General features: G+C 39.0%; 2 protein-coding genes across 2 annotated transcripts; one reads left to right on the forward strand and one right to left on the reverse strand.

Moving 5' to 3' along the window:
* Positions 1–1,411: 1,411 nt before the first annotated feature.
* Positions 1,412–12,880, forward strand: LOC113686451 (phosphoribosylformylglycinamidine synthase). The gene is made up of 11 exons (XM_027204070.2): positions 1,412–2,387; positions 3,013–3,140; positions 3,454–3,582; positions 4,660–4,920; positions 5,588–5,818; positions 6,343–6,555; positions 7,103–7,257; positions 7,598–7,729; positions 8,579–8,809; positions 9,821–10,201; positions 10,506–12,880. Exons 1-11 carry the CDS (start codon positions 1,510–1,512, stop codon positions 11,850–11,852), a joined length of 4,086 nt encoding a protein of 1,361 aa, XP_027059871.2. The 5' UTR covers positions 1,412–1,509; the 3' UTR covers positions 11,853–12,880.
* Positions 11,855–20,437, reverse strand: LOC113686461 (Fanconi anemia group B protein-like). The gene is made up of 11 exons (XM_089191154.1): positions 19,505–20,437; positions 18,750–18,827; positions 18,207–18,312; positions 17,213–17,280; positions 16,878–16,955; positions 16,267–16,398; positions 15,889–15,931; positions 15,528–15,654; positions 14,910–15,375; positions 14,101–14,315; positions 11,855–13,587 (listed from the first exon to the last, which is right to left on the reverse strand). The coding sequence occupies exons 1-11, from the start codon at positions 20,378–20,380 to the stop codon at positions 13,191–13,193; spliced, it is 2,586 nt and encodes an 861-aa protein (XP_089047280.1). The 5' UTR covers positions 20,381–20,437; the 3' UTR covers positions 11,855–13,190.
* Between the last annotated feature and the right edge of the window lie 76 nt (positions 20,438–20,513).

Here is a 20,513-nt window from a genome sequence, read left to right on the forward strand (position 1 = left end):
ATTACCGCAGAAATTGTGCAATTTTGCCTCAGAATATATCCTGTTATTTCACCTTTTCAATTATTTTACCGCAAGTCAGTTGATAGTAAGGAAGTAAAGAAGAGGATTTGCAACATTAAGGTTTTTAGTTTAAAATTTCTAGAGTCATGCAACTTTTAATCATAATTGAATCAATTACGTAACGCTCCTACGACTTTCTAGTAGAATGGCATAAGTCGTCCAAAACAGGACGATGTACAAATATTTTCCGCATAATTTTCATATTCAGAATTTACGCTTTAAGGAAAAGATTACCAAGCAAGAAAAAGCATAATTCAATACGGAGAATTCTGGATCGATAAAGCTCAACATATGGCCGGAGAAATACAAGGGAACGCGGTTTGAAGTTGTTCATTTTCATACATGCTTCTATGGTGGCCCTGGTAGTATAGTAACGTGATAAATGTGTACAAACAACCATAAAAATTTCTATAATTTTTCGAAATTGAAAGACACAGTTTTTCCGCTGAAACAACACCTGACTGAACAAAGCTTGGTTAGAAATTCAAGCTAAGGTTTCTTAGCTAGTGGACTAGTTAAAAGTTTTTGTTGCAGTACAAAGACTACAAAACGAAGCGGTTTTACTATTTTATTGGAGAACGCGTAACCAAAACATACAACTCAGTTTTTTAAAACGATGACGTTAAAAGGAAGGCGAGAATGAGAGAAGGCTTGATACTTACGCAAATATTCAAGGATGAAATGTTTTGTTTCTGCTGCGTTTTTAGCGCTTTCTGCTGTGTTGGTGAAAATGAATTGAGCTCTAATTAAGATTCCGTCCTAATTTCATGCGAATCCCATGCAAGTTGTGCACATGACAGAATCGTACTTCAGCTAAAAAAGGACTTTTTATTTTCATTTAACACCATTTCTAGCTGTAAGGATATAGTGATCCTCAGAGAGGCATCAATATGGCGTTTCTAATTGAAAGTTATTATTTGTGTTTCGATGTTTTGTTGAAACGTGTCCGAGTAACTTAGTTTCAAGAGGAAACTTCTCTGACTCACATCTTAATCACTGGAATGTTTATAACTCACTGAGTTTGGATAAATATACTCATGGTTGAATAGAAATCTTGGCTATTTGTTTACTTGTACTGGATAAGCCTTGTTTTCGTCGCTACTGCAGCCTCTTGAATATAACAACTCGAAATATTGATAGTCGAATAAAAGGACTCCTTAAGAAGATAAGGAAGAACTTTGCGGAATTTTGGCGAGAGATCGAAAAAAAATTACGCCCTATTTCATATCGGGAAAATCTTTGGGGTATGTTTAAGTGATAAAAGTGATTTTCATGTTGCATGCGAACTGAATTTGTCTTAACCTGGTGATAATGCAGTAAAAGTTGATCATAAGCTTCTTGTGTAACCCAGTCTTTTACAGATCTTTTTTCGCTGGGAAGGACTGAAACAGGATAAGTTTGGCGCGAGTGAGTCGAATTTCAAACAAGTCACGTGGACGTTTGCAGCACATGGCAGCATGCAAAATGGCGGATGATGTTGAACGATTCTACAGGTTTCCTGGGTTGTCTTCTGGACGACATGATGTAACGATTTCTGAGTTAAAATCGGCGTCTGCTAGGTTGGATGTAACAGACCTATCGACAGAAATATGTTTTAACGTAAGTATACAAGGAAACAACAAGCTAGACGAGGCTGAATCGAAGAATTTGCTGTGGTTGTTGACGAACTCTTTCGAATTGGAAAATGTTGGTCGAAGGTCGTTTTTGGATGAATCTAAAGCCCCAGAACTCGGTTACAAAGTAATGATTGAAATTGGACCGAGGCTTAATTTTTCAACAGCTTGGTCGACAAACGCAGTCTCTATTTGTCGTTCGATTGGTTTGGAAAGGATCGACCGCATCGAAAAATCAGTTCGATATTTGATTCATGTCACACCAAAAGACAGGACTGACACGGAAGGCATCACGAAAGACGAGGAGAATGCGCTTGTCGCTAAGCTTCATGACAGAATGACCGAATGTCGTTACGAGAAGCCACTGACGAGTTTTAGAGTGAATGTCAAACCAGAGAGATGCTATGAAGTTGATTTAATGGCCGAGGGCCGTACGGCTTTGGAAAAAGTGAACCGGGATCTTGGACTTGCATTCGATGAGTGGGATCTGGATTACTACACTAAATTATTCCAAGAGAAAGTGAAAAGAAATCCAACCAGTGTGGAGTGTTTTGATTTGGCTCAATCAAACAGTGAGCATTCACGCCATTGGTTCTTTAAAGGAAGATTGACAGTTGATGGACAGGATGTGGAAGACTCCTTGTTTAAAATGGTGATGAAAACACAGGAAACAAGCAACAACAACAATGTTATTAAATTTAGTGACAATAGCAGGTACTGACAGTGACGCAAATACAAACAAAAATTTTGGAATAACTGAAAAATACCCAGCATTATTTTATGACCATTTGAGTGATGTAAATGCTTCAAAGAAGGAGGGGTATCTAACGAAAACACTGTTTTGGCCCTCTGATGAAAATTAGTGCCAGGGTATTTTGCAGTTAGGCCCAAATTTTACTTACATTCTACAACAGTTTTTCTCTGAGTTATTTATCAAATAAATGACAAGAAAAGGTATTAATAAGCTTGTACTCAAAATGATGTCGCATGGAAGATTGGAGAAACAAAGAATTTTTATTGCGTGATAAGGAAGGGTGACTAGCATTTATTTTCTCCCTACAGTATCACCCCTGAATCAAACATTTAGGTCATGAGAATAAAGAAAATGATCACCAACTTAAGAAGTTCTTTATTAGTAAAGAAATTCTCCTTACCAGCACTATAGGAGATGTCTAGAGAACAGTATGGAGAATATTCATTCTGATGTCAGGGTGTAAAGGGTGAAGTTTTGTTTAGAATAGAATTTTGGTAACTCTTACACAATTAATGACTAACTGATAAACATGGTAAATTTGATAAGTCAGAGAGGAATTCAGAATAAGCCATTCTTATTTTTCAGTGCGATTACTGGTTTTGAGGTCTCCTTGCTTCTTCCCCAAGATTGTAAGAAAGCTGCCACGTTTCAATTGAAGCACAAGTGTCTGAGGCACATCATCTTCACTGCTGAAACACACAACTTTCCCACAGGTTAGAAATGACATCTTTTCAAAGGACTTAAACTTTACCATGCTCCACAGACTTTAACTTCATCCAGATGCCAATGATGCAGTACTTGAAATTCTTGTTTGTACTTTGAAAAAGGTTTAACTGGCAGTAACTAAAGCATTAAAAAGTTCTTTTACTGTCTTGTTGATGATTCAACATTTGTAGGAAATTGTGAAGAATATTTGGGTGAAGTTCTGTGTAATTATTAATGTTGACCTATGATTTAAAAAAAAATATGTGGTAAAATCAACTGTATTAAACTAAAGCTAACTTGGAGGTCTTCTTTTACTGGTAGGTGTGGCACCATTCCCAGGAGCGACTACTGGTACAGGAGGGAGGATCCGAGATGTTCAGGCTGCTGGTCGTGGGGCACATGTTGTTGCAGGTACAGCTGGATATTGCTTTGGCAATCTTCATATTCCAGGTGAGAAAGAAAATGTCTGTGTCTTTTTGAAAGGTGATGGGGTGTGCTCAGGAAAAGAAACTGTTCTCAAAGGGAGATGAACCTAAGGTCTTTTGTCTTTTTAGGGTAAATTTTCCAAGCACTGAGCAATTTGAGACTAAGATCATTGAATTGGATTCATGCATGAGAGATATTTGTGATACAGATGTTCTCCTTTTCAGGCAATAACTGTTAAAATTCACACCTTTAACCTTTTAACTCCCATGTGTGACCAAGACAGAATTTCTCCTTACAATGTCAATACAATATCAATCAGATAAGTGACAAGAATAAAGAAAAATATCAATTTGGGGATAATTAGTTAATCCCCAATACTTAATTCTCTGAACTAACGTCATAAGAATTGTATGGTTGACAGTAAGGAGAATTGCAAACTTGGTCTGGGAGTTAAAGGGTTAATACCACTTCTTATTGCCTAAAATCATTTGGAATCTTTGAATATTCATCTGGTGAAAAGATTGCTTTATTAGTTCAAAATAACGGAGAATACTGTATAAGACAGTAAATGGTTCAAGAACATTTAATTATGAAGTTTGGAATTCATTTGTAGCCTTACCCTATTGCTTCCTAGATTTTATAATTTATTCTCCTTACAATTTGCCTGGTTATTTTTTTTTATCCTCATTGCGCATTTTCTCAATGATGTGTTGATATTTTTAACCCTTAACTCCCATAAGTGATTAACATGTAACTTCTCCCCATAACATCCACACATTATTCAACTATCATCTAATGAGAGTACTCAAACTTATCAGGTAGAAGTTAGAAGTTTCGATCTAACACTAAATTCTTGCAATTTATTTACAAGGAAATGTGTAGCAGCTAGAGAGGAGAATTGAAAATCGGATCTTGGGAGTTAAAAGGGTTAACGAGAAACTTCCTATTTACTCATGGGATTGAGCAGGTGGAGCAGATCTGATCAGGATTTTTTTTTCACTTCGTGCTGAGGAAAACAATGCAAAATAAACATAAGCTGTCTCAAACCAAGATCTCAATTTCCCTTGCAACTATATGTAATTATTTGTTCTTCGTTGTCAGGTTATGAACTTCCCTGGGAAGATGCAGAATTTGTGTATCCAAACAACATGGCTCTTCCTGTTGAGATTGCAGTAGAGGCCAGTAATGGAGCATCAGATTACGGCAATAAATTTGGAGAACCAGTCTTGGCTGGGTTTGCCAGGTCATTTGGTATGATGCTACCAAACAAACAGCGACGTGAGTGGGTCAAACCAATCATGTTCAGTGGTGGTATTGGTATGATTGATGGAGAGAATGTGACTAAACTGCAGCCTGAGAAAGGTAAGTTTAACCCTCTACACACCCTAATATCAGTAGATGTATTCTCCATACAGTTCTTAATACATTTCTAAAGGTACTGACAAGGAGAATTTGTTTAACAATCTGGAGCTTCTATCATCAGTGATCATTTCCTTTTTCTTGTGACCTTTATGGGTGATTTTGTGGGGTGATATTGTGAGGAGAAATTAGATGCTAGTCATTCTATTAAAGGGTTAAATTCAGCTCCAAAGGGATAGTCTGCTTGTGAGACTGATCCTGAAAGTTTCCAGAGCTCAGCCCAGTTTTCAAAGCATAAAGCAACTGGGGATACTATACATGTATTTCTTTATTTAGCTGCTGAAGGATTTATTGAATTTTTGGTTTTACTTAAGGTATACAATTTTTATTTGAGGGTGCCACATATTTGTAATCATATATCCAGAAATAATTCTTAGACTTGTCGAAAGTTCCTGTGTCCTGAGCTATGATTATCATACTGCAATTACTGGGACCAAGGTGCCAGATGACTATATGTTTATTTCAGAAAGACATGCCCTATCCATGTGGTAGTACTTACAACAATGTGCTCAACATATAACACATGTCAGAAAAAGAAACTGTTGAAGAAGGTTTGATCAGGGAGTATTACCAACATAAACAAATATAACACATTACTTTTCTTTTAAAGGAATGGAAGTTGTCAAAGTCGGTGGGCCTGTGTATCGTATTGGAGTAGGAGGTGGTGCTGCGTCATCAATTCAGGTTCAAGGAGACAATGAATCAGAGTTGGACTTTGGTGCTGTTCAACGTGGTGATGCTGAAATGGAACAGAAACTTAATAGAGCCATCAGAGCCTGTATTGAGATGGGGTCCGACAACCTGATTTGTAGTATACATGATCAGGGTGCTGGAGGAAATGGTGAGATTTTTATGATATCTGGAAGTAAATGAGTGTTTTGTAGAAGTTTAGATATTGATGAGAGACAAGGATTTCTCATGTCTTTTGTAAGCAACATCTTCACCTTGAATAATGAAAAATATCTACAATTTTTTTTTAGTGGCAAAGATGATTCTAGACATACATGTAATTACTGTTGAGTGTTTTACTCCCAGAAGTGATTAAACATGTAACTTCTTCTTACAATCCCTACTTGTTATCTTGTAAATAAGTAACAAGAACAGAGGAGCTTATCAGCTAGAGGGAAATATTCCAATATAAGACCAAATACTTCTGTCTAAAGACAAGCAAAAATGGCGGTAAGTAGGGAGAATTACTTATTGGATCTTGAGAGTTTAAGGGTTAATGCAGTCTTTATTAGTGGGAGATAATATCAGGGCTGAAGGAAGAAACGAACTCTGAGTCCCATCCCATACATTCAATATTCTAATTTTTTAAATTAATATTATTTGTAAGAAATTTTATTTCATTGCAAAACATTTCAGGTAATGTTCTTAAAGAGATATCGGAACCAGCAGGGGCTGTTATTCGAGTGAAAGACTTCATTCTTGGTGATCCAACCATTTCTGTTCTGGAACTGTGGGGTGCTGAGTACCAGGAGAGCAATGCCTTGTTGGTGCGTGCCCAAGACAGAGACCTGCTCCAACAGATATGCGATAGGGAGAAGGTGCCAGTGTCCTTTGTAGGGGAAATAACAGGTTAGATGTGGCATGGATAAACAAGTTGGACTTCTAATATGTCTTTTAGGGGAAGTGGGAATGAAAATTGACGTAATTTTTGCCTTAAACTGTGCTGAATTTGGATGGAGTATGTTGTTGGCTCTGGTCTGCTGTGAGATTTTCATTCAGTTTGTTTTTCTTTCTTTCCTCCTCCCACGAAAATAAATTCTGTGATCTGGAAAAAGGAGAGTAAAGCCAACTTGTGATTACACCAGATTAATTCAGTTCCATTTGTTTTTGACATTTACTCCAAACAACTTGAAATCAGACAACTAGGTGTATGTTCCTTTAAACATATCCATTGAGTGTTTTGAGTATATTTTTACCTTAAGTGTCGTTGCAGTTCTTTCCACTTTGTGTAACTATATAGTTTAAATGTAGTCCTGTGGTTTTTTTTCCTTTTTTTTTTAATTAACAGTTTATCACACTCCATTCTAAACACATTCAATGTTTGTGCAATGTTTTGCATGTACAACAGCTTTCAGTCAAGCAGACATTTTTAAAATTGTTTTCCCAAAATTTGTAGGTGATGGGAAAATTGTACTTGAAGATGAACCTCATACTGACTCAAAGAATGGGCCTTGTTCAGAGGAAAATGGTATCCCAAGCAAAAGACAGAGAATAGCCACACATCCTGTGGACCTTGAACTTGAAGTTGTACTCGGCAAAATGCCAAGAAAGGTAGTCCATCTCTAAGGGGTGTAACCAAGGAAACAGTCTGCTTGTTAATAATATAACTGAGCTGGGCCAAGAGAGACTAGTTCACAGTACACCACATCCAGTTTTTTTTCTTTTAAGAGGAACTTATAACTTTATATTCAGCTTGTAGGTTTTTTGGAAATTGAGTTCACTTAAGTAAAAATTAAAGAAACTTGTAATTTATTTATGATGTTCTTCATTATTTGCTTCAATGTATGAAATGTAGATATGATTTTCCCCAAGTGGAAAATGATGGAGAATCTATAATTATTATGTAGACTACTGGATATTTGCAATTTATGCACATGGCTTCCTCTCACAGGTTTTTAAGTTTGAACATGTAAAGTCAAAGTTAGTTCCATTATGTATACCACCTGAACTCACAGTCAAAGAAATGCTGGAAAGAGTTTTACGTCTGCCAGCTGTTGCCAGTAAGAGATATCTTACAAATAAGGTAGGGTTTCTTCTTCTTTTTTATTAATCAATATAATAAAAACATCGTACATCATTGTACAGTATATGCTGGTTATTGTTATTCATTTTCATCCAGTGGATGAATGTGATAAGAATGTATACATGGTATACAAAAAGTATTTTTTAGCTGTATTGTCTGTATTGTCTGTATTGTCTGGTTTTATATTTTGGAAGCTGGCTGTTTTGACTGATGAATATATGTGTATCATTCAATCTTGATGCTTCCAAGAAAGAAGGGTGGTTTCCCGAGAATTTTTTGGATTTAATATTCTGTTACAAACTCAGCTACACATTGCTTTGCTGATATTGTTTTTACCATAAGTTTTAAGGTATGCAAATCGTGGCTCTAAAACAAGCACTATCTTGGACAAAATTATTTCCACGACAGGGTAGACTGTAGTTTTGTAATATAATGTCATTGTGTGATAGTGTTGTGAATTGTTGTTGCTTGAAACCTTTTACCCCTAAGAGTGACCAGTATTCAGTTTCACCCTTGAGTGTCACTGTTGAATCACATATTGAAGGCATGAGAATCTAGGAAATGATTGCCAATCAAAGAAATTCTGGATTGTTAAACAATTTTTTATTGTCAATGCCCTAAGGAAATGTATAGAGGATAATATGCGTTGTAATGTTTGGGAGTAAAGTTTTAAAGTTTTTCATGTTGAGTTACGTTCATCGCCAAGGAGATTATACTTAAACTTGTCACTAAGAAACTGAAACCAGTTGCAAAATTCCTCAATGTCACAGAACCTGGAGAGCGTCCCAACTTTTTAGTTACGTTCTGTTGTCTTATATCGTAGGTGAAACATTCCGTTTGCTCTTTAAGGTTGACCGCAGTGTGACTGGTCTGGTTGCCCAGCAACAATGCGTGGGTCCCTTACATACCCCTGTGGCCGACGTGGCGGTTACCGCGCTGACGCATTTTGACACTGTGGGCTCAGCAACCGCAATAGGGGAACAACCAATCAAAGGTCTCGTTGACCCAGGATGTGGCGCACGTATGGCTGTGGGAGAAGCACTTACCAACTTGGTTTTTGCTAAAGTATCAGATTTGAAGGTAAGCTTTACAACTTGAAGAAACTTGAAATTACTGGCGAAAAGCTCAGACTTTTTCGTCTTCCCAGCCTTGTAATATATGAATGAAATCTTTCAACGCAACGACAGAGCTCGAATTCTTTTAATCTTTTTAGTCATCTGTTTTTCTTTTAATTTGGTTTTATTAACTGAGCTGATAATGTGCATTGCCAACGTAAAGAGTTTCTAAAACTGATGTGTCGAGCTTAGACCTTCGTTAGAATCTCAGGAAGTGAGATGCTTTGAATGGTGAATTTTAGGTGAACCATTCAACCTGAAAGCTTCCCAGAATAACTGAAATAGTGAGTTGAATTCCACAGAATGACCTCTCTTTAAGGTTTTACTTTCTGTTCTTGGACTCACGGACATCTTGAGATCAGGACGTTTACTTTGGTCAAGAAATTCCCTACTCCTGCCATTTTCAGAAAGACAGAAAGAACTTCTTTCTTTCTGTGTGATAATGGCCTCTCAAAGAGATTATGGAAGAATTGTAGCTGTCAGACTGGAAGATGATTTTTATTTAATGAGATTGACATCAAAGATGCAGACAGAACACTTTTTAAACCCACAAAGACAAGAGAGGTCGATTTTACAAGTTGCAACACAAGTGAAATTATTCTGCGAGTGAAATTCGCCCTTTTACGAAACGCGCCAGGCATGCTGGTCGAGAAACTGCCATGGAAACCTGATGGAATTCGGGGGTGGAGGGGGAGAGGGGACTAGTGGGGGGTAACCTTGTAAAGGACTGGCATCCCATTCAGGTGGGAGTGGTAATACTCCTAGTTGCTTCATGCCACACGAATTGGAATAAACTGCGGCGTATTGTGGGACATTTGGCTTGAATGCTGATTTAATTTTCTAAATATCCTCTATCCTGACATCAGTCTATGTCATCTGGGTGCAAAGCGTGGTTTTTGAACATAGACATCAAACAAACCTTTTCATATCCTAACTACTGTTCAAACTATGTGCAACATCTTCTCTCCTGTGCCAGGATGTTAAATGCAGTGGTAACTGGATGTGGCCTGCCAAACTACCAGGCGAGGGAGCTGCTCTGTATGATGCTTGCGCAGCCATGTGTGATGTGATGGCATCCCTGGGTGTTGCTGTAGATGGAGGGAAAGATTCCCTCAGCATGGCTGCAAGGGTTGGTCAAGATACAGTCAAATCTCCGGGGTCGCTGGTCATTTCAGTGTATGCTGCCTGTCCTGACATTCGTGCCACAGTCACCCCAGATCTGAAGATTCCAGATGGGAAGGGAAACCTTTTGTGGATCAAATTTGGCAGCGACTCTAGATACAGACTTGGAGGAAGTGCCCTGGCACAGGTTTACAATCAGCTTGGCAGCGAATCTCCTGATTTAGATAACGCTAAGGTAAGATGAATCTCAAACCCTTGGGGCTTGTTTTATGCATAAAACACAAGTGGTAACATTTGAGTTCGAGTTGGGCCTAGAAGTAATGTTGAGATTAAAAGCTTTCGCCGATCAACGGCACCATCCGGGGGTGATCTGAATATCCAGCGTAGAATTTAGTGACGTTTGTATCCTGGCGGTTTTAATTACCTGAACGTCGCAACGAAGACGAAAAGGTTTGCATCTTCAACTCGTTATAAGTGACGATAGTGTTGTATCGTTGTGTTCCTCTACGATGATAAATGATTGAGGAATACCATTTCAGATTTTTGAAGCCGCGTTCAGAACAACTCAACAGCTGATATCGGAGAGAAGAATCGGCTCTGGCCACGATGTAAGTGATGGGGGACTGGTCACGACCCTCTTGGAAATGGCCTTCGCTGGAAATTGTGGCCTGTCGATTAACATCCCATGCCAAGACAACTTTAATCCGACGGTGAGCAAGGTGGCCGATGTTCTTTTCGCTGAAGAACTGGGAATTGTGGTGGAGGTAAAGGAAGACGAAACTGAGTTTGTCATGAATGCTTTCCTTGCAAAGGATGTTCCTTGCCTGCAGATAGGAAAGGCTGTCGGAGTGGGAGAGGATGCAATGATTTCCCTTCGGGTCAGAGGCGAGCTCGTGCTGGAGCAGAACATGGTTGATCTACGAGATGTCTGGGAGGCCACAAGCTTTCAGCTCGAGCGATTGCAGACAAATCCACGGTGTGTCCAGGAAGAGGAATTTGGTCTTCGAAAGAGACACGCACCAGATTACAAACTGTCATTCAAACCTGTTCCTGTATCTCCACTGGGTGATGTCCGTCCTAAAGTAGCCATTATACGAGAAGAAGGCAGCAATGGCGACAGAGAAATGGTGGCAAGCTTTCACATGGCAGGGTTTGAAGCATGGGATGTTACCATGCATGACCTCTGCAATGGATCCATGAAGCTGGATGGATTCCGTGGTGCCGTGTTCGTGGGTGGCTTTAGCTATGCAGACGTGCTTGGCTCCGCAAAAGGCTGGGCTGCAGTGTGTAACATAAACAGCACTGTGCGCTCACAGTTAGACGCCTTTTTTTCCCGGGAAGACACTTTCAGTTTGGGAGTATGCAATGGCTGTCAGCTGATGGGCTTGCTGGGCTGGGTGGGGCGGGATGCCCATACGACAGGATCCAATCAGGGTGTTTGCTTTACTCACAATGTTTCAGAACGCTTTGAATCTCGTTTCGTGACGGTTTCCATCCAATCCAGTCCAGCCATGATGTTCCGTGGTATGGAGGGGTCTGTCCTTGGTATCTGGGTTGCACACGGTGAAGGACGAATCCAATTCCGCAACGACAGTGTGCTTCAGGATGTCACTACCAACAAGCTAGTTCCCCTGTGCTTCGTGGATGACGACGGTGTTCCAACCACTCAGTACCCGCAGAATCCCAACGGATCCCCGCAGGGTATGGCGGGACTGTGCTCTCCGGATGGCCGACATCTGGCGACGATGCCTCATCCCGAGAGATGTACATTGTTGTGGCAGTGGCCTTGGATGCCGCCTGATTGGCAGGACTCACTGAAAGCATCACCTTGGCTTCAGATGTTCCAAAATGCTTACAAATGGTGCATGGAGACACATAGCGGATAAACTTTTCTTAAGGTTCGATTTACATTTAATGTTTGTTCACCTTGAATATCGTTGTGTAAATGGCGAATGAGATAGGATGGACTATTGGAGACGTTATGTTGTGTGGGATTAGTTGGCTCGGGGATAGACGTAAGTGCTAAAAACCTTGCCAAGAAAATTTAACCTCGTACCCAAATCTTTCGTAAGTGTTAAATCAACGCTTGAAACTCGAAAATCGCACACAAAATTCCATTTTCAAAAACGTCGTGGAAGAGATATCGTCGAAAAATTCCTAGGTGTGAAGTCTTTCCCACCAGCTTTTCTGATGGTCCATCCCTAAATAACGGCTTATTGCTTTGAAGAAAATTACAGCTTCTTCATGTACATAGTGTGACGAGTTCTTTTCTGCATGTAAGCTGTTGTGTCCCTCTGTGTATATTTTGCTGTCCAGGAGAATGGAACGTTTAATTCAACAGGGACATTGTCACCCGTTGGCACATTTCCTAACTACATTAAATAAGTTATTTAGCCCTCTGCAAGTCTTTTCCTTGAAGTTAGCTTGTGGAACTCAAAAGTTAAGCAAATAATTTGGGATATCAGACTTCAGGTGAGAGCAGTTTTGATTGGGTGTTGAAAGTAATCTAGGATTCCTTTTTTTTGGTACTGCGCGACGTGATTGGTTCATAAACAGGACGCTATTATCTCAACCAATCAGGTGTTAAATGGAAACCAATCATGACTTTTTCATCCGCGTTTTCCCGTGCCACGCCTCAAGATTACTTTGGTTTTATTTTTACAACTCTCCTTTAAAATGTAATCCATCACTACTTATTCGAATCTTCTGGATCACTAAGAATATTTATTTTCCCTAAGGTGAGGGTTTGTAAAAACTCGTGTAATTGTAGACTCTAAATCACCAGGGTCTAAAAAAGACTGAGGGCCATACTATGGGAGAATCCCTGGGAATTCAGGTAGTTTCATTATTTTTAATATCTGAGTGTGATACTACATACTTTGCGAATAAAATAAATTCGTTTGTACATAGATAATTTTTTTGAGTGGTTGTGTATTTTTTCCCTAGAAAAATAGTGGTAAGTTTCTAAAGAAACTGTGTTGCTGCGTCGGTGGGAGTACCACATGGTAATGGTAATTTGGCATTGCCAACTGAGTTGATAACGTAAGCTGGCCACCGTAAAGAGTTTCAGAGCTGACGTCTCGAGTTAGCGAAGGGCTGATGCTCGAAACGTCAGCTTTGAAAGTCTTAACGGTGGCCAATTTACGTTATCAACTCAGTTTACATTACCAAATTACTTAAGAGAAACATAATTGACCCTCGCGACCTAGACTCGTCCTACTGCCTCAGACTTCTGCAACAGCTTGATCAACTCTCAATTGATCGTTGACAACATCATCCCAAAATGTTTCAAAATCACACATTTCACCTAGCCCTTCATTTTGTGTCATTTCCCTGACCCTCTTCCGTTCAAAACTCTCCCTTAGAACTGCAATGCTATCACTGTCGTCGCTTCCGCGTAGAAGGCCACGCTCGTTGCTGGCGAGTGGGCCTGGATGGGATTTGTTTGGGTTCTGCAGCATGTTGCGAAGATTCTGCTCCAAGTTTGTAATCTCCTGATTTATAGCGCTCAGACTGTTCTTAACGTGAGTAAAGTCCAGTTCAGGATCCGCTAAAATACGCACATCGTCTGGGAGGATTTGCCGAAGTCTGTGTAGGAGCAAGAATACTTGATTCTTGTTTCTATGAGAAAATGAATTTTATTGAAGCACTTTTAAAAAAGGTATTTCACGAGGAAGTGCAAGTTTGAGCAAATAATTAATCAATGTATGACAGCTGAAGAAATGTTACGACTTTAGAAGAACATTGACGGAAAAGGAAAGAGTGTTAGAAATAAAGCAAGGAAACAGAAACTGTTTCAGGAGCTAATTTTAAATTGAATAATTTGCACCCTCTGAAAAACGAAACGCTGCTTAAAAATTCAATCGTTGCTTACTCGTTACTTTCATTTATCGTTCATTCTCTCTCTCACTCACCATTTAAAAATTCACTTCAACATTTTTTATAAGGTTCACTTCATTTTACAAAAACTTGGGAAGACACCTCCAGATTGCGTGACAGTTGAGAAATTCAAGGCAAAAAGCAAATTTTCATCGACCTGCAGCTATGCTGAGGGTGACCAGCGGCTATGCTGAGGGCGACCTGCGGCTATGCTGAGGGCCTCTTAACAACAAATAAACAATTGAAAGAAGTTACCTGGTAATAAGGGTTACTTTTCCCCTTTGAAGCTCATCTTTTAGAACGATTCCCGTGCCACGTAAAGGGCCATTCTCACAAAGAACAGAAATGAGTTGGCCAAAAATGTCCTTGTGGTCTCCAGGTTCTCTCTGTACAACTGGCACCTCTTTGATTGAACTCTTCAGAAGTGCAATCATATGGTGGGGATGTGAAATACTGCCTTGTAATAAGAGCTTGAGGGGAAAAATTGCAAATACATTAACTTACAACTGAAGTGAAACACTGAAACAAGAATAAGAGAGAGATTGTGACAAGGTTAGGTTTGTCTTTCAAAGGATAGATAGGATCTGTAAGCTCCTTTCGTCTGGGACCTAAGTTCTTCGGGTATAAGGGGTAATGGGATGTCTTAAGGCAGGACCTTTTGTCAGAAAGTGAAAAAGCAGAGGGTAAGGAGTTTGAGTCCTAGGGACCTGTCATTTATGAGGGGGGGGGGGGGGAGAATGGCTGGTGCAAATGGAGGGGGGGGAGGATCATTACATTTAATGCAACTAAGAATGGGAGGATAACCAAAAATTTAAGCTTAGTGTGGGGAGGGTCAGAAGGTTTTGGAACACATGAGGGGTAGAGTTAGTTTTTTTCTGCGGGAAATTTGGAGAGGGAAAATAAAAACCTCACCAGTCCTGGTAAAAAAACAGAGGCACTAGCCATCCCTCCTGCCTCTAAGAAATGACAGCTCCCTTAGGTGTTATATCTTGGCACAAACTCCATCATTGAATAATCCTCTGGTTGAGGAAAGAAGCATTGAAAATGAGTTGCAACAACATTACCTCTGTTTCAATTGAGACTGATCTCAGGGCTGCAATATCTTGATGAAATGATTTGGAATCCAAGTTTCTGCTCACTTGTAGACTGCCATCCATAACCTGTGCTGCACACAATGTTACATGTCCACAGTGCATGGAATGCTGCTCAATACTTCCATTACCATGATAACTTCTCCATGTCATCACAACAGACATGGGACAACGGTCTGACAATGTGAATCTTGGTAGGGAACACACAGCTGTCAATCTGGTTTGGTTACTTGGTGACAACTCCTGGAGATCAGTCAAAGGTTGAGAATGTTCCACTTTTTTCTTCTTCCAGATTGGAGACTGGACAGAGTCTGAACTCTCTTCTTTCTTTGGATGTTGATGATGACATCTGTGATCACTACAGTACACAGTCTTTGATGAATAGGAAGTATCCATAGTCTGGCTGCTCACAAGTCCAATTGTGAGATCACATACAGCCCTAAAATGTTTAGTAAGAAAAAGTGATGATAAGTTTGTGTTGCATAACATCTCCTTGTCTTGAAATCCAGAACTCTCTACCCAAAGTGAAGTGCTCTTACAGTTATCCCCATTTCTTCAAATGGCCATATGGAATTGTATAACAGTTTTTACCTTGCACCAATATTCTCTACATCAACACCTATTATCCACTGGTCATACAAGATACGCTGCCATATTTCCTTGACATTCAGGGCTGATCCTGGCTCTGAACTCAGGGGGCCACTCAAGTCTGCCTTGACTGTGAAAACAAGTTAGAGAAAGCCAAATTACAACACAGCCCACATATTTCTCCACAAGAAACAGCAAATAAAGCTGCTTCAACAGCAGAGCAAAAATTGTAATTTTTTCAGATTCTGTGTAAATTTCTTTTGAAACACATTGACCACAAAAGGGTAAAGAACAACAATATATTCAAATTTCTTTTTTTTCCAAGTGGTCTAATAGCTGAAAAACAAACCATTATTTCATTTACCTTCTCCAAGATCCCCTTCCAAGAGACACTGGAGACCTGAAGCCTTAAAGAGAAAATAAATTTAAGCTATTATTTCTGACATCTTGTTAACTAAAAACAGTTAAGGTAATTAATAAATCAATATTCTACTAACCATGACTGATAAAATGGGTGAAAAGTTAAGATTTATTGGTTGTTATCAATAAAAACCCTGTGGTTTGTTAACATGACATCATTATCATTATGATCATCTTTATTAATATCATTAGTGTTGTGGTTATCATCATCAAAATTATTACATCATCATTATTATCATTAATGCTATTGCTATCATCCTTCATAAGGGTGTTATGTCCATTCACGCTGCTCATTCATCAAATCTTGTATCAAGGGTCAAACCTTTTTCCTTTTCTCATTCTTGCTTGATCCTGAGGGACAAGTTATGTCTTTCAATACTTTACAACAGTGTTCCACCATTTTCAGTTTTTCATTTAATTCCATTTTAGCCTCACGTAAACTAGATCCCCTGGCCTACAATGAAAGAGTTTAGAGAAGCACAAATGTCACTTTCACCACGAATATTTAGAGAAGGAGTAGAATAAGCAGTAGAATTAGCAGTAAACACAGAAGAGGAAGGAAAACATGAGTGTACAGAGAATGGAAAGCACCAAAGGGGGCAAAGAATTGAAAGTAGGAGAGTAACAAGAGGAAGAGAAGCAGGAGAAAGAACCATGTTGAGCACAAACCAGGAGAGACAGACAGAATGAAAAAATAGTAGGTTAGGGATAACAAACAGGTGAAGGTGGCTGAGAAGGATGGAGAAAAATAAAACAAAAAACAAGAAGCAGCAGGAAAAAGGAAGAGTCTTATGTAGAGTGGATAGGGTGGGGAGAAATAAAAAAAAGGAAACTAAAAAAAGGGAGAGAATAAAGGAGAAGAAATACCTTTATGTCAAAAATGTCTTTCTTGTTATGCTTGGAAGTTTATCTTAAAGGTACAAGTAAGCTAACCTGTAGGGTTGTCCTCAGTGCACTTGCAGTTTTCTGCAGCGAGTCTGTTACTGTTTGTGATTGGGCAGAAGGTGAATTCTGCAAATAACCAGATCAATTAACTATCTGATGACCACCTAGAACAGCATAGCATTCTACTCAACTGAATATGGTTATTTACTGTTGAATCAAGATATCATTTAACAAAACAATAAAAAACTGGCATTGTTTTGAAATCCAAACAAAATGGAACTCAAATCAATTTAATTGAATGATGAAGTTATTGTGAAGACATCAAATCTAAGACAATTTTCTTTACCATAAAATTAAATTGCTCTCTTTTCCAAACTAGTTACCTGATTGCTTTCAATGGCCACCATTCCTTGTGTAACATCTAACAAATAAAACTTGGAAAACTCTCCAGCTGAAAAGAAAAAAATGGAAAGTTTTATCATTTATCTTCTTCAGGAAGGCAAGAAATTATGAGGTACCAACAGAGATCAAAGAGAGAAAGTCATGTAAAATTCAATGAAACAATATATGCTAAATCTTATTCCAGGTTTTCCACAGGACATAAAGCAACCAAGAGTTTTGCTACTTCCTCAGGATGGGACCCAGTCCATAGCAGGTCCCTAGTCCCCTCCACACACACACACACTCATTATGTCAATGTTCTCCTACAGTTCCCTATCACTCATTCATTACTCCTGGGTGGAGAGAGATGCTGTGAAAGTGAACTAATTCACCCTAGAGCGCAACACAATGACCTATATATGTGATGTTATGCACAACAGTGGTCTTTTAATACCAGAGCACATCCTGGGTGCCTGGAGGTTGGCTGCCACTTGATTGCTGTGGAGAAATTAATATTCCCAACACTTCATGGACCTAGATGAGAAGCTGGGCCCAGCTGTTCAAAGAGTGAATACCAACAGATAAATTGGTATCCAGCAGATAAGTGTTAACAAAAAGTATTGTACTGTCCACCAGATAGAGATTTATCCTGTGGATAGTGTTATCCACCCTTCAATGGAGAGGGGCCTGGTACATGACTAGCAAAGCACCACCCACCCCATGCAATTTGTCAATTTTCTCTGATAACTGGCTGGAACCAGAGGACTGTTTATACTCCTGGGTGGAAAGACGTACACCTCATCGGTTTCATGAGGTTTTAATGAAAGATAAAAATTAACTGTTATTTCATACTCCTGAGCACTGTGACCACTTCAGTATCTGCTGCAAGAACATGACACAGCGACCTAACCAGAGCTAAAATGCAGCCCTCTTTATATGGTGGCAGTCATGCTTATGAAATATCACACCATTTAATCATGCACAAGAAACCCTTACTATCAGAAATGGTGAGATTTGGAGGCAGTAAAAGAACTTGCTCATTTCCATTTTCTAAGAAGTCATCTGTAAGAACAAAAGCAGCCTCCTCCCTTTCCTTCAAAACCTGTCAAAAAAAACTATAATTAATAACAATTGTTTCAGTATTGTACAGGTGCAACGCTGCTCATAATCAGTGATCATACCTTGCCATAACATTTATTTAATATTTGTGTTTTTTATTTACCAAATAAACCAAGGAAGGGTGGAAACCAACTAAAATAAATCTGTTATAAACCTCACCAAAGTTACTAGACAGCCATCAATAATACCCAATTAGAAACAAATACATTCTGGCATGAAATTTAGTCACAGAGTTCTGCATAGTAGCTAGAAAGTTCTCTGATTTCAAATGCCCATTAGACTCTTTAACACTAACAGAAAAACCAACTTCTCTCACCAATTAAAGTGTTTTATTATTAAGCCTTCAGACAGTGCTACATACAAGTAAATTAAACTGAGTGTGAGCATTTTTAAGTTGAGTAAATTTTAACTAAATCTCACCTGCTTCTTTCTGCAGTCAATCAAAGCAATCCTGTTGGATTTTGATGCTACAATTACCATCACCTCAGCTAGAGTAAGCTGAAATAGAATAATATCCAAATGATTACAAATTAGTAATTTTCAATATGTAAATAAATATCTTAAATTGTCACTACCCTGATGGGATCTAGCTTGAGGCACATCCAACTGGGTTATGTGCACAACGCAGCCAAGAAGCTGAACTTCAGACAACCAATGAATAAATCAAATAAAAAGCAGGTAAGGGCTTAAAACATTGACTTCCTGATTACAAAACTGGTTATGTAAGAACTGTGATAGAAGCCTTGAAATATTCTGCACAGCATTCTTTTTCACTAAATTTCAGTGAGAAAAAATTACAAAAGAAATTCACTCTGATCACAGGCTGCTACAGGTATCAAAGATACCAACATTGCAGCTTCTGTGAGTCTGGGTCAGAAAGGTAATCTGTGAAACACACTGAAGTAAAGAACAGCAAACTGACCACTCATTAAAAAAGCTTAAATGTTAAGCATGTTGTTGGCTGCAGTGATTGAGGTTTAAAAAACCCCTCCCAACTTACAATAACTCTTCAACAAGTCTAATGATAATTTCCAATAAGGTTGCCGAAACATTAGTCGCTAAGACTGACAAAAGTCTCCATTAGACTACCCTCTGCCAGACAATCAGAGTACACGATCAAACATTATAATTTCAAAATAAGTTCAAAACATTTACTGCAAAAGTATATTTGTTACCTCCAGAATCCACATTCTGCAAGGGTCCTTAAATGGCAACTGCCAGTAGGTTTTGAGCCTTCCATTCACAAAGCTTAGGAGCTGTCCTCTGTTTGTTGCTAAATACACATTCACATTATCATATGCAGAATTACCCCCAAATTCCCTTACATTTAAGGGTTCTCTTGCATGGCAGCATGTTGCTATGGGAACATACAGATTTGGAACCAATGAGACTTCTTGAACATCTTTAAGAATATAATTGACACATGTCCATCTTTTTAAGGTGCTGGCATCATCTGTCATTTCTGATTTTACTCCCATGGAAACAACTTGGCCTCTTAATAATCCACACCAGAAGACAGTAAATTCCACACCTGATCTTTCATCCATAGAGTTATCAACCGTTACAGAATCAGTTGTAAACTTCTCAAGAACGGCATCATAGCATGCAAAATACATAACCCCTTCAAAATTCCAACAAACTGTGGGGCCATCACAAAAATAAAATTCAATATTCTGTGTTGGTGAGACGTGACTTATCTCACAACTGCCTTGCAGAATAACCGAGTCATAGTCTTCTAAAAGCAATACATGCAACTTCTGTGTTCTGGAATGCTGCATACGAATCTGGCGTAGCAAAATAAAAGGCTGGTACATTCCTGTGGTTGAGTTCATCAAACATTTTGCAGATACGAGTTCTAGTTTGCATCCTAAAATTCCAAGGGGCAACAGTTTCTTTGCAGTTCTTGTGAAGGATCTGGAAGATTTAGAAAAGCCGAAGATTTGAACTTCAATATAGTTTTCATCGTTGCTGCACGTATTTAAAAGAGAAAAGAAAAGCACGTCGCCTCTAAAGGTCGTAAACACTTCGCTGGCGGCCATGTCATCGGCCATGTTTCTGAGTCCAAGGCAAGCCACGAAATTCCCGCGAACTTCTGGTGGTTACTAACCCCCAGTCTTCCCTGAGTCTTCCGGAAGTTCTTAGGTGAGGTGCTATGCGACCTAGCCGTGAGTCCGTAGATAACGT

This window comes from Pocillopora damicornis, chromosome 13 (assembly GCF_964200805.1).
Source record: "Pocillopora damicornis chromosome 13, jaPocDami1.2, whole genome shotgun sequence".
Lineage (NCBI taxonomy): Eukaryota > Metazoa > Cnidaria > Anthozoa > Scleractinia > Pocilloporidae > Pocillopora > Pocillopora damicornis.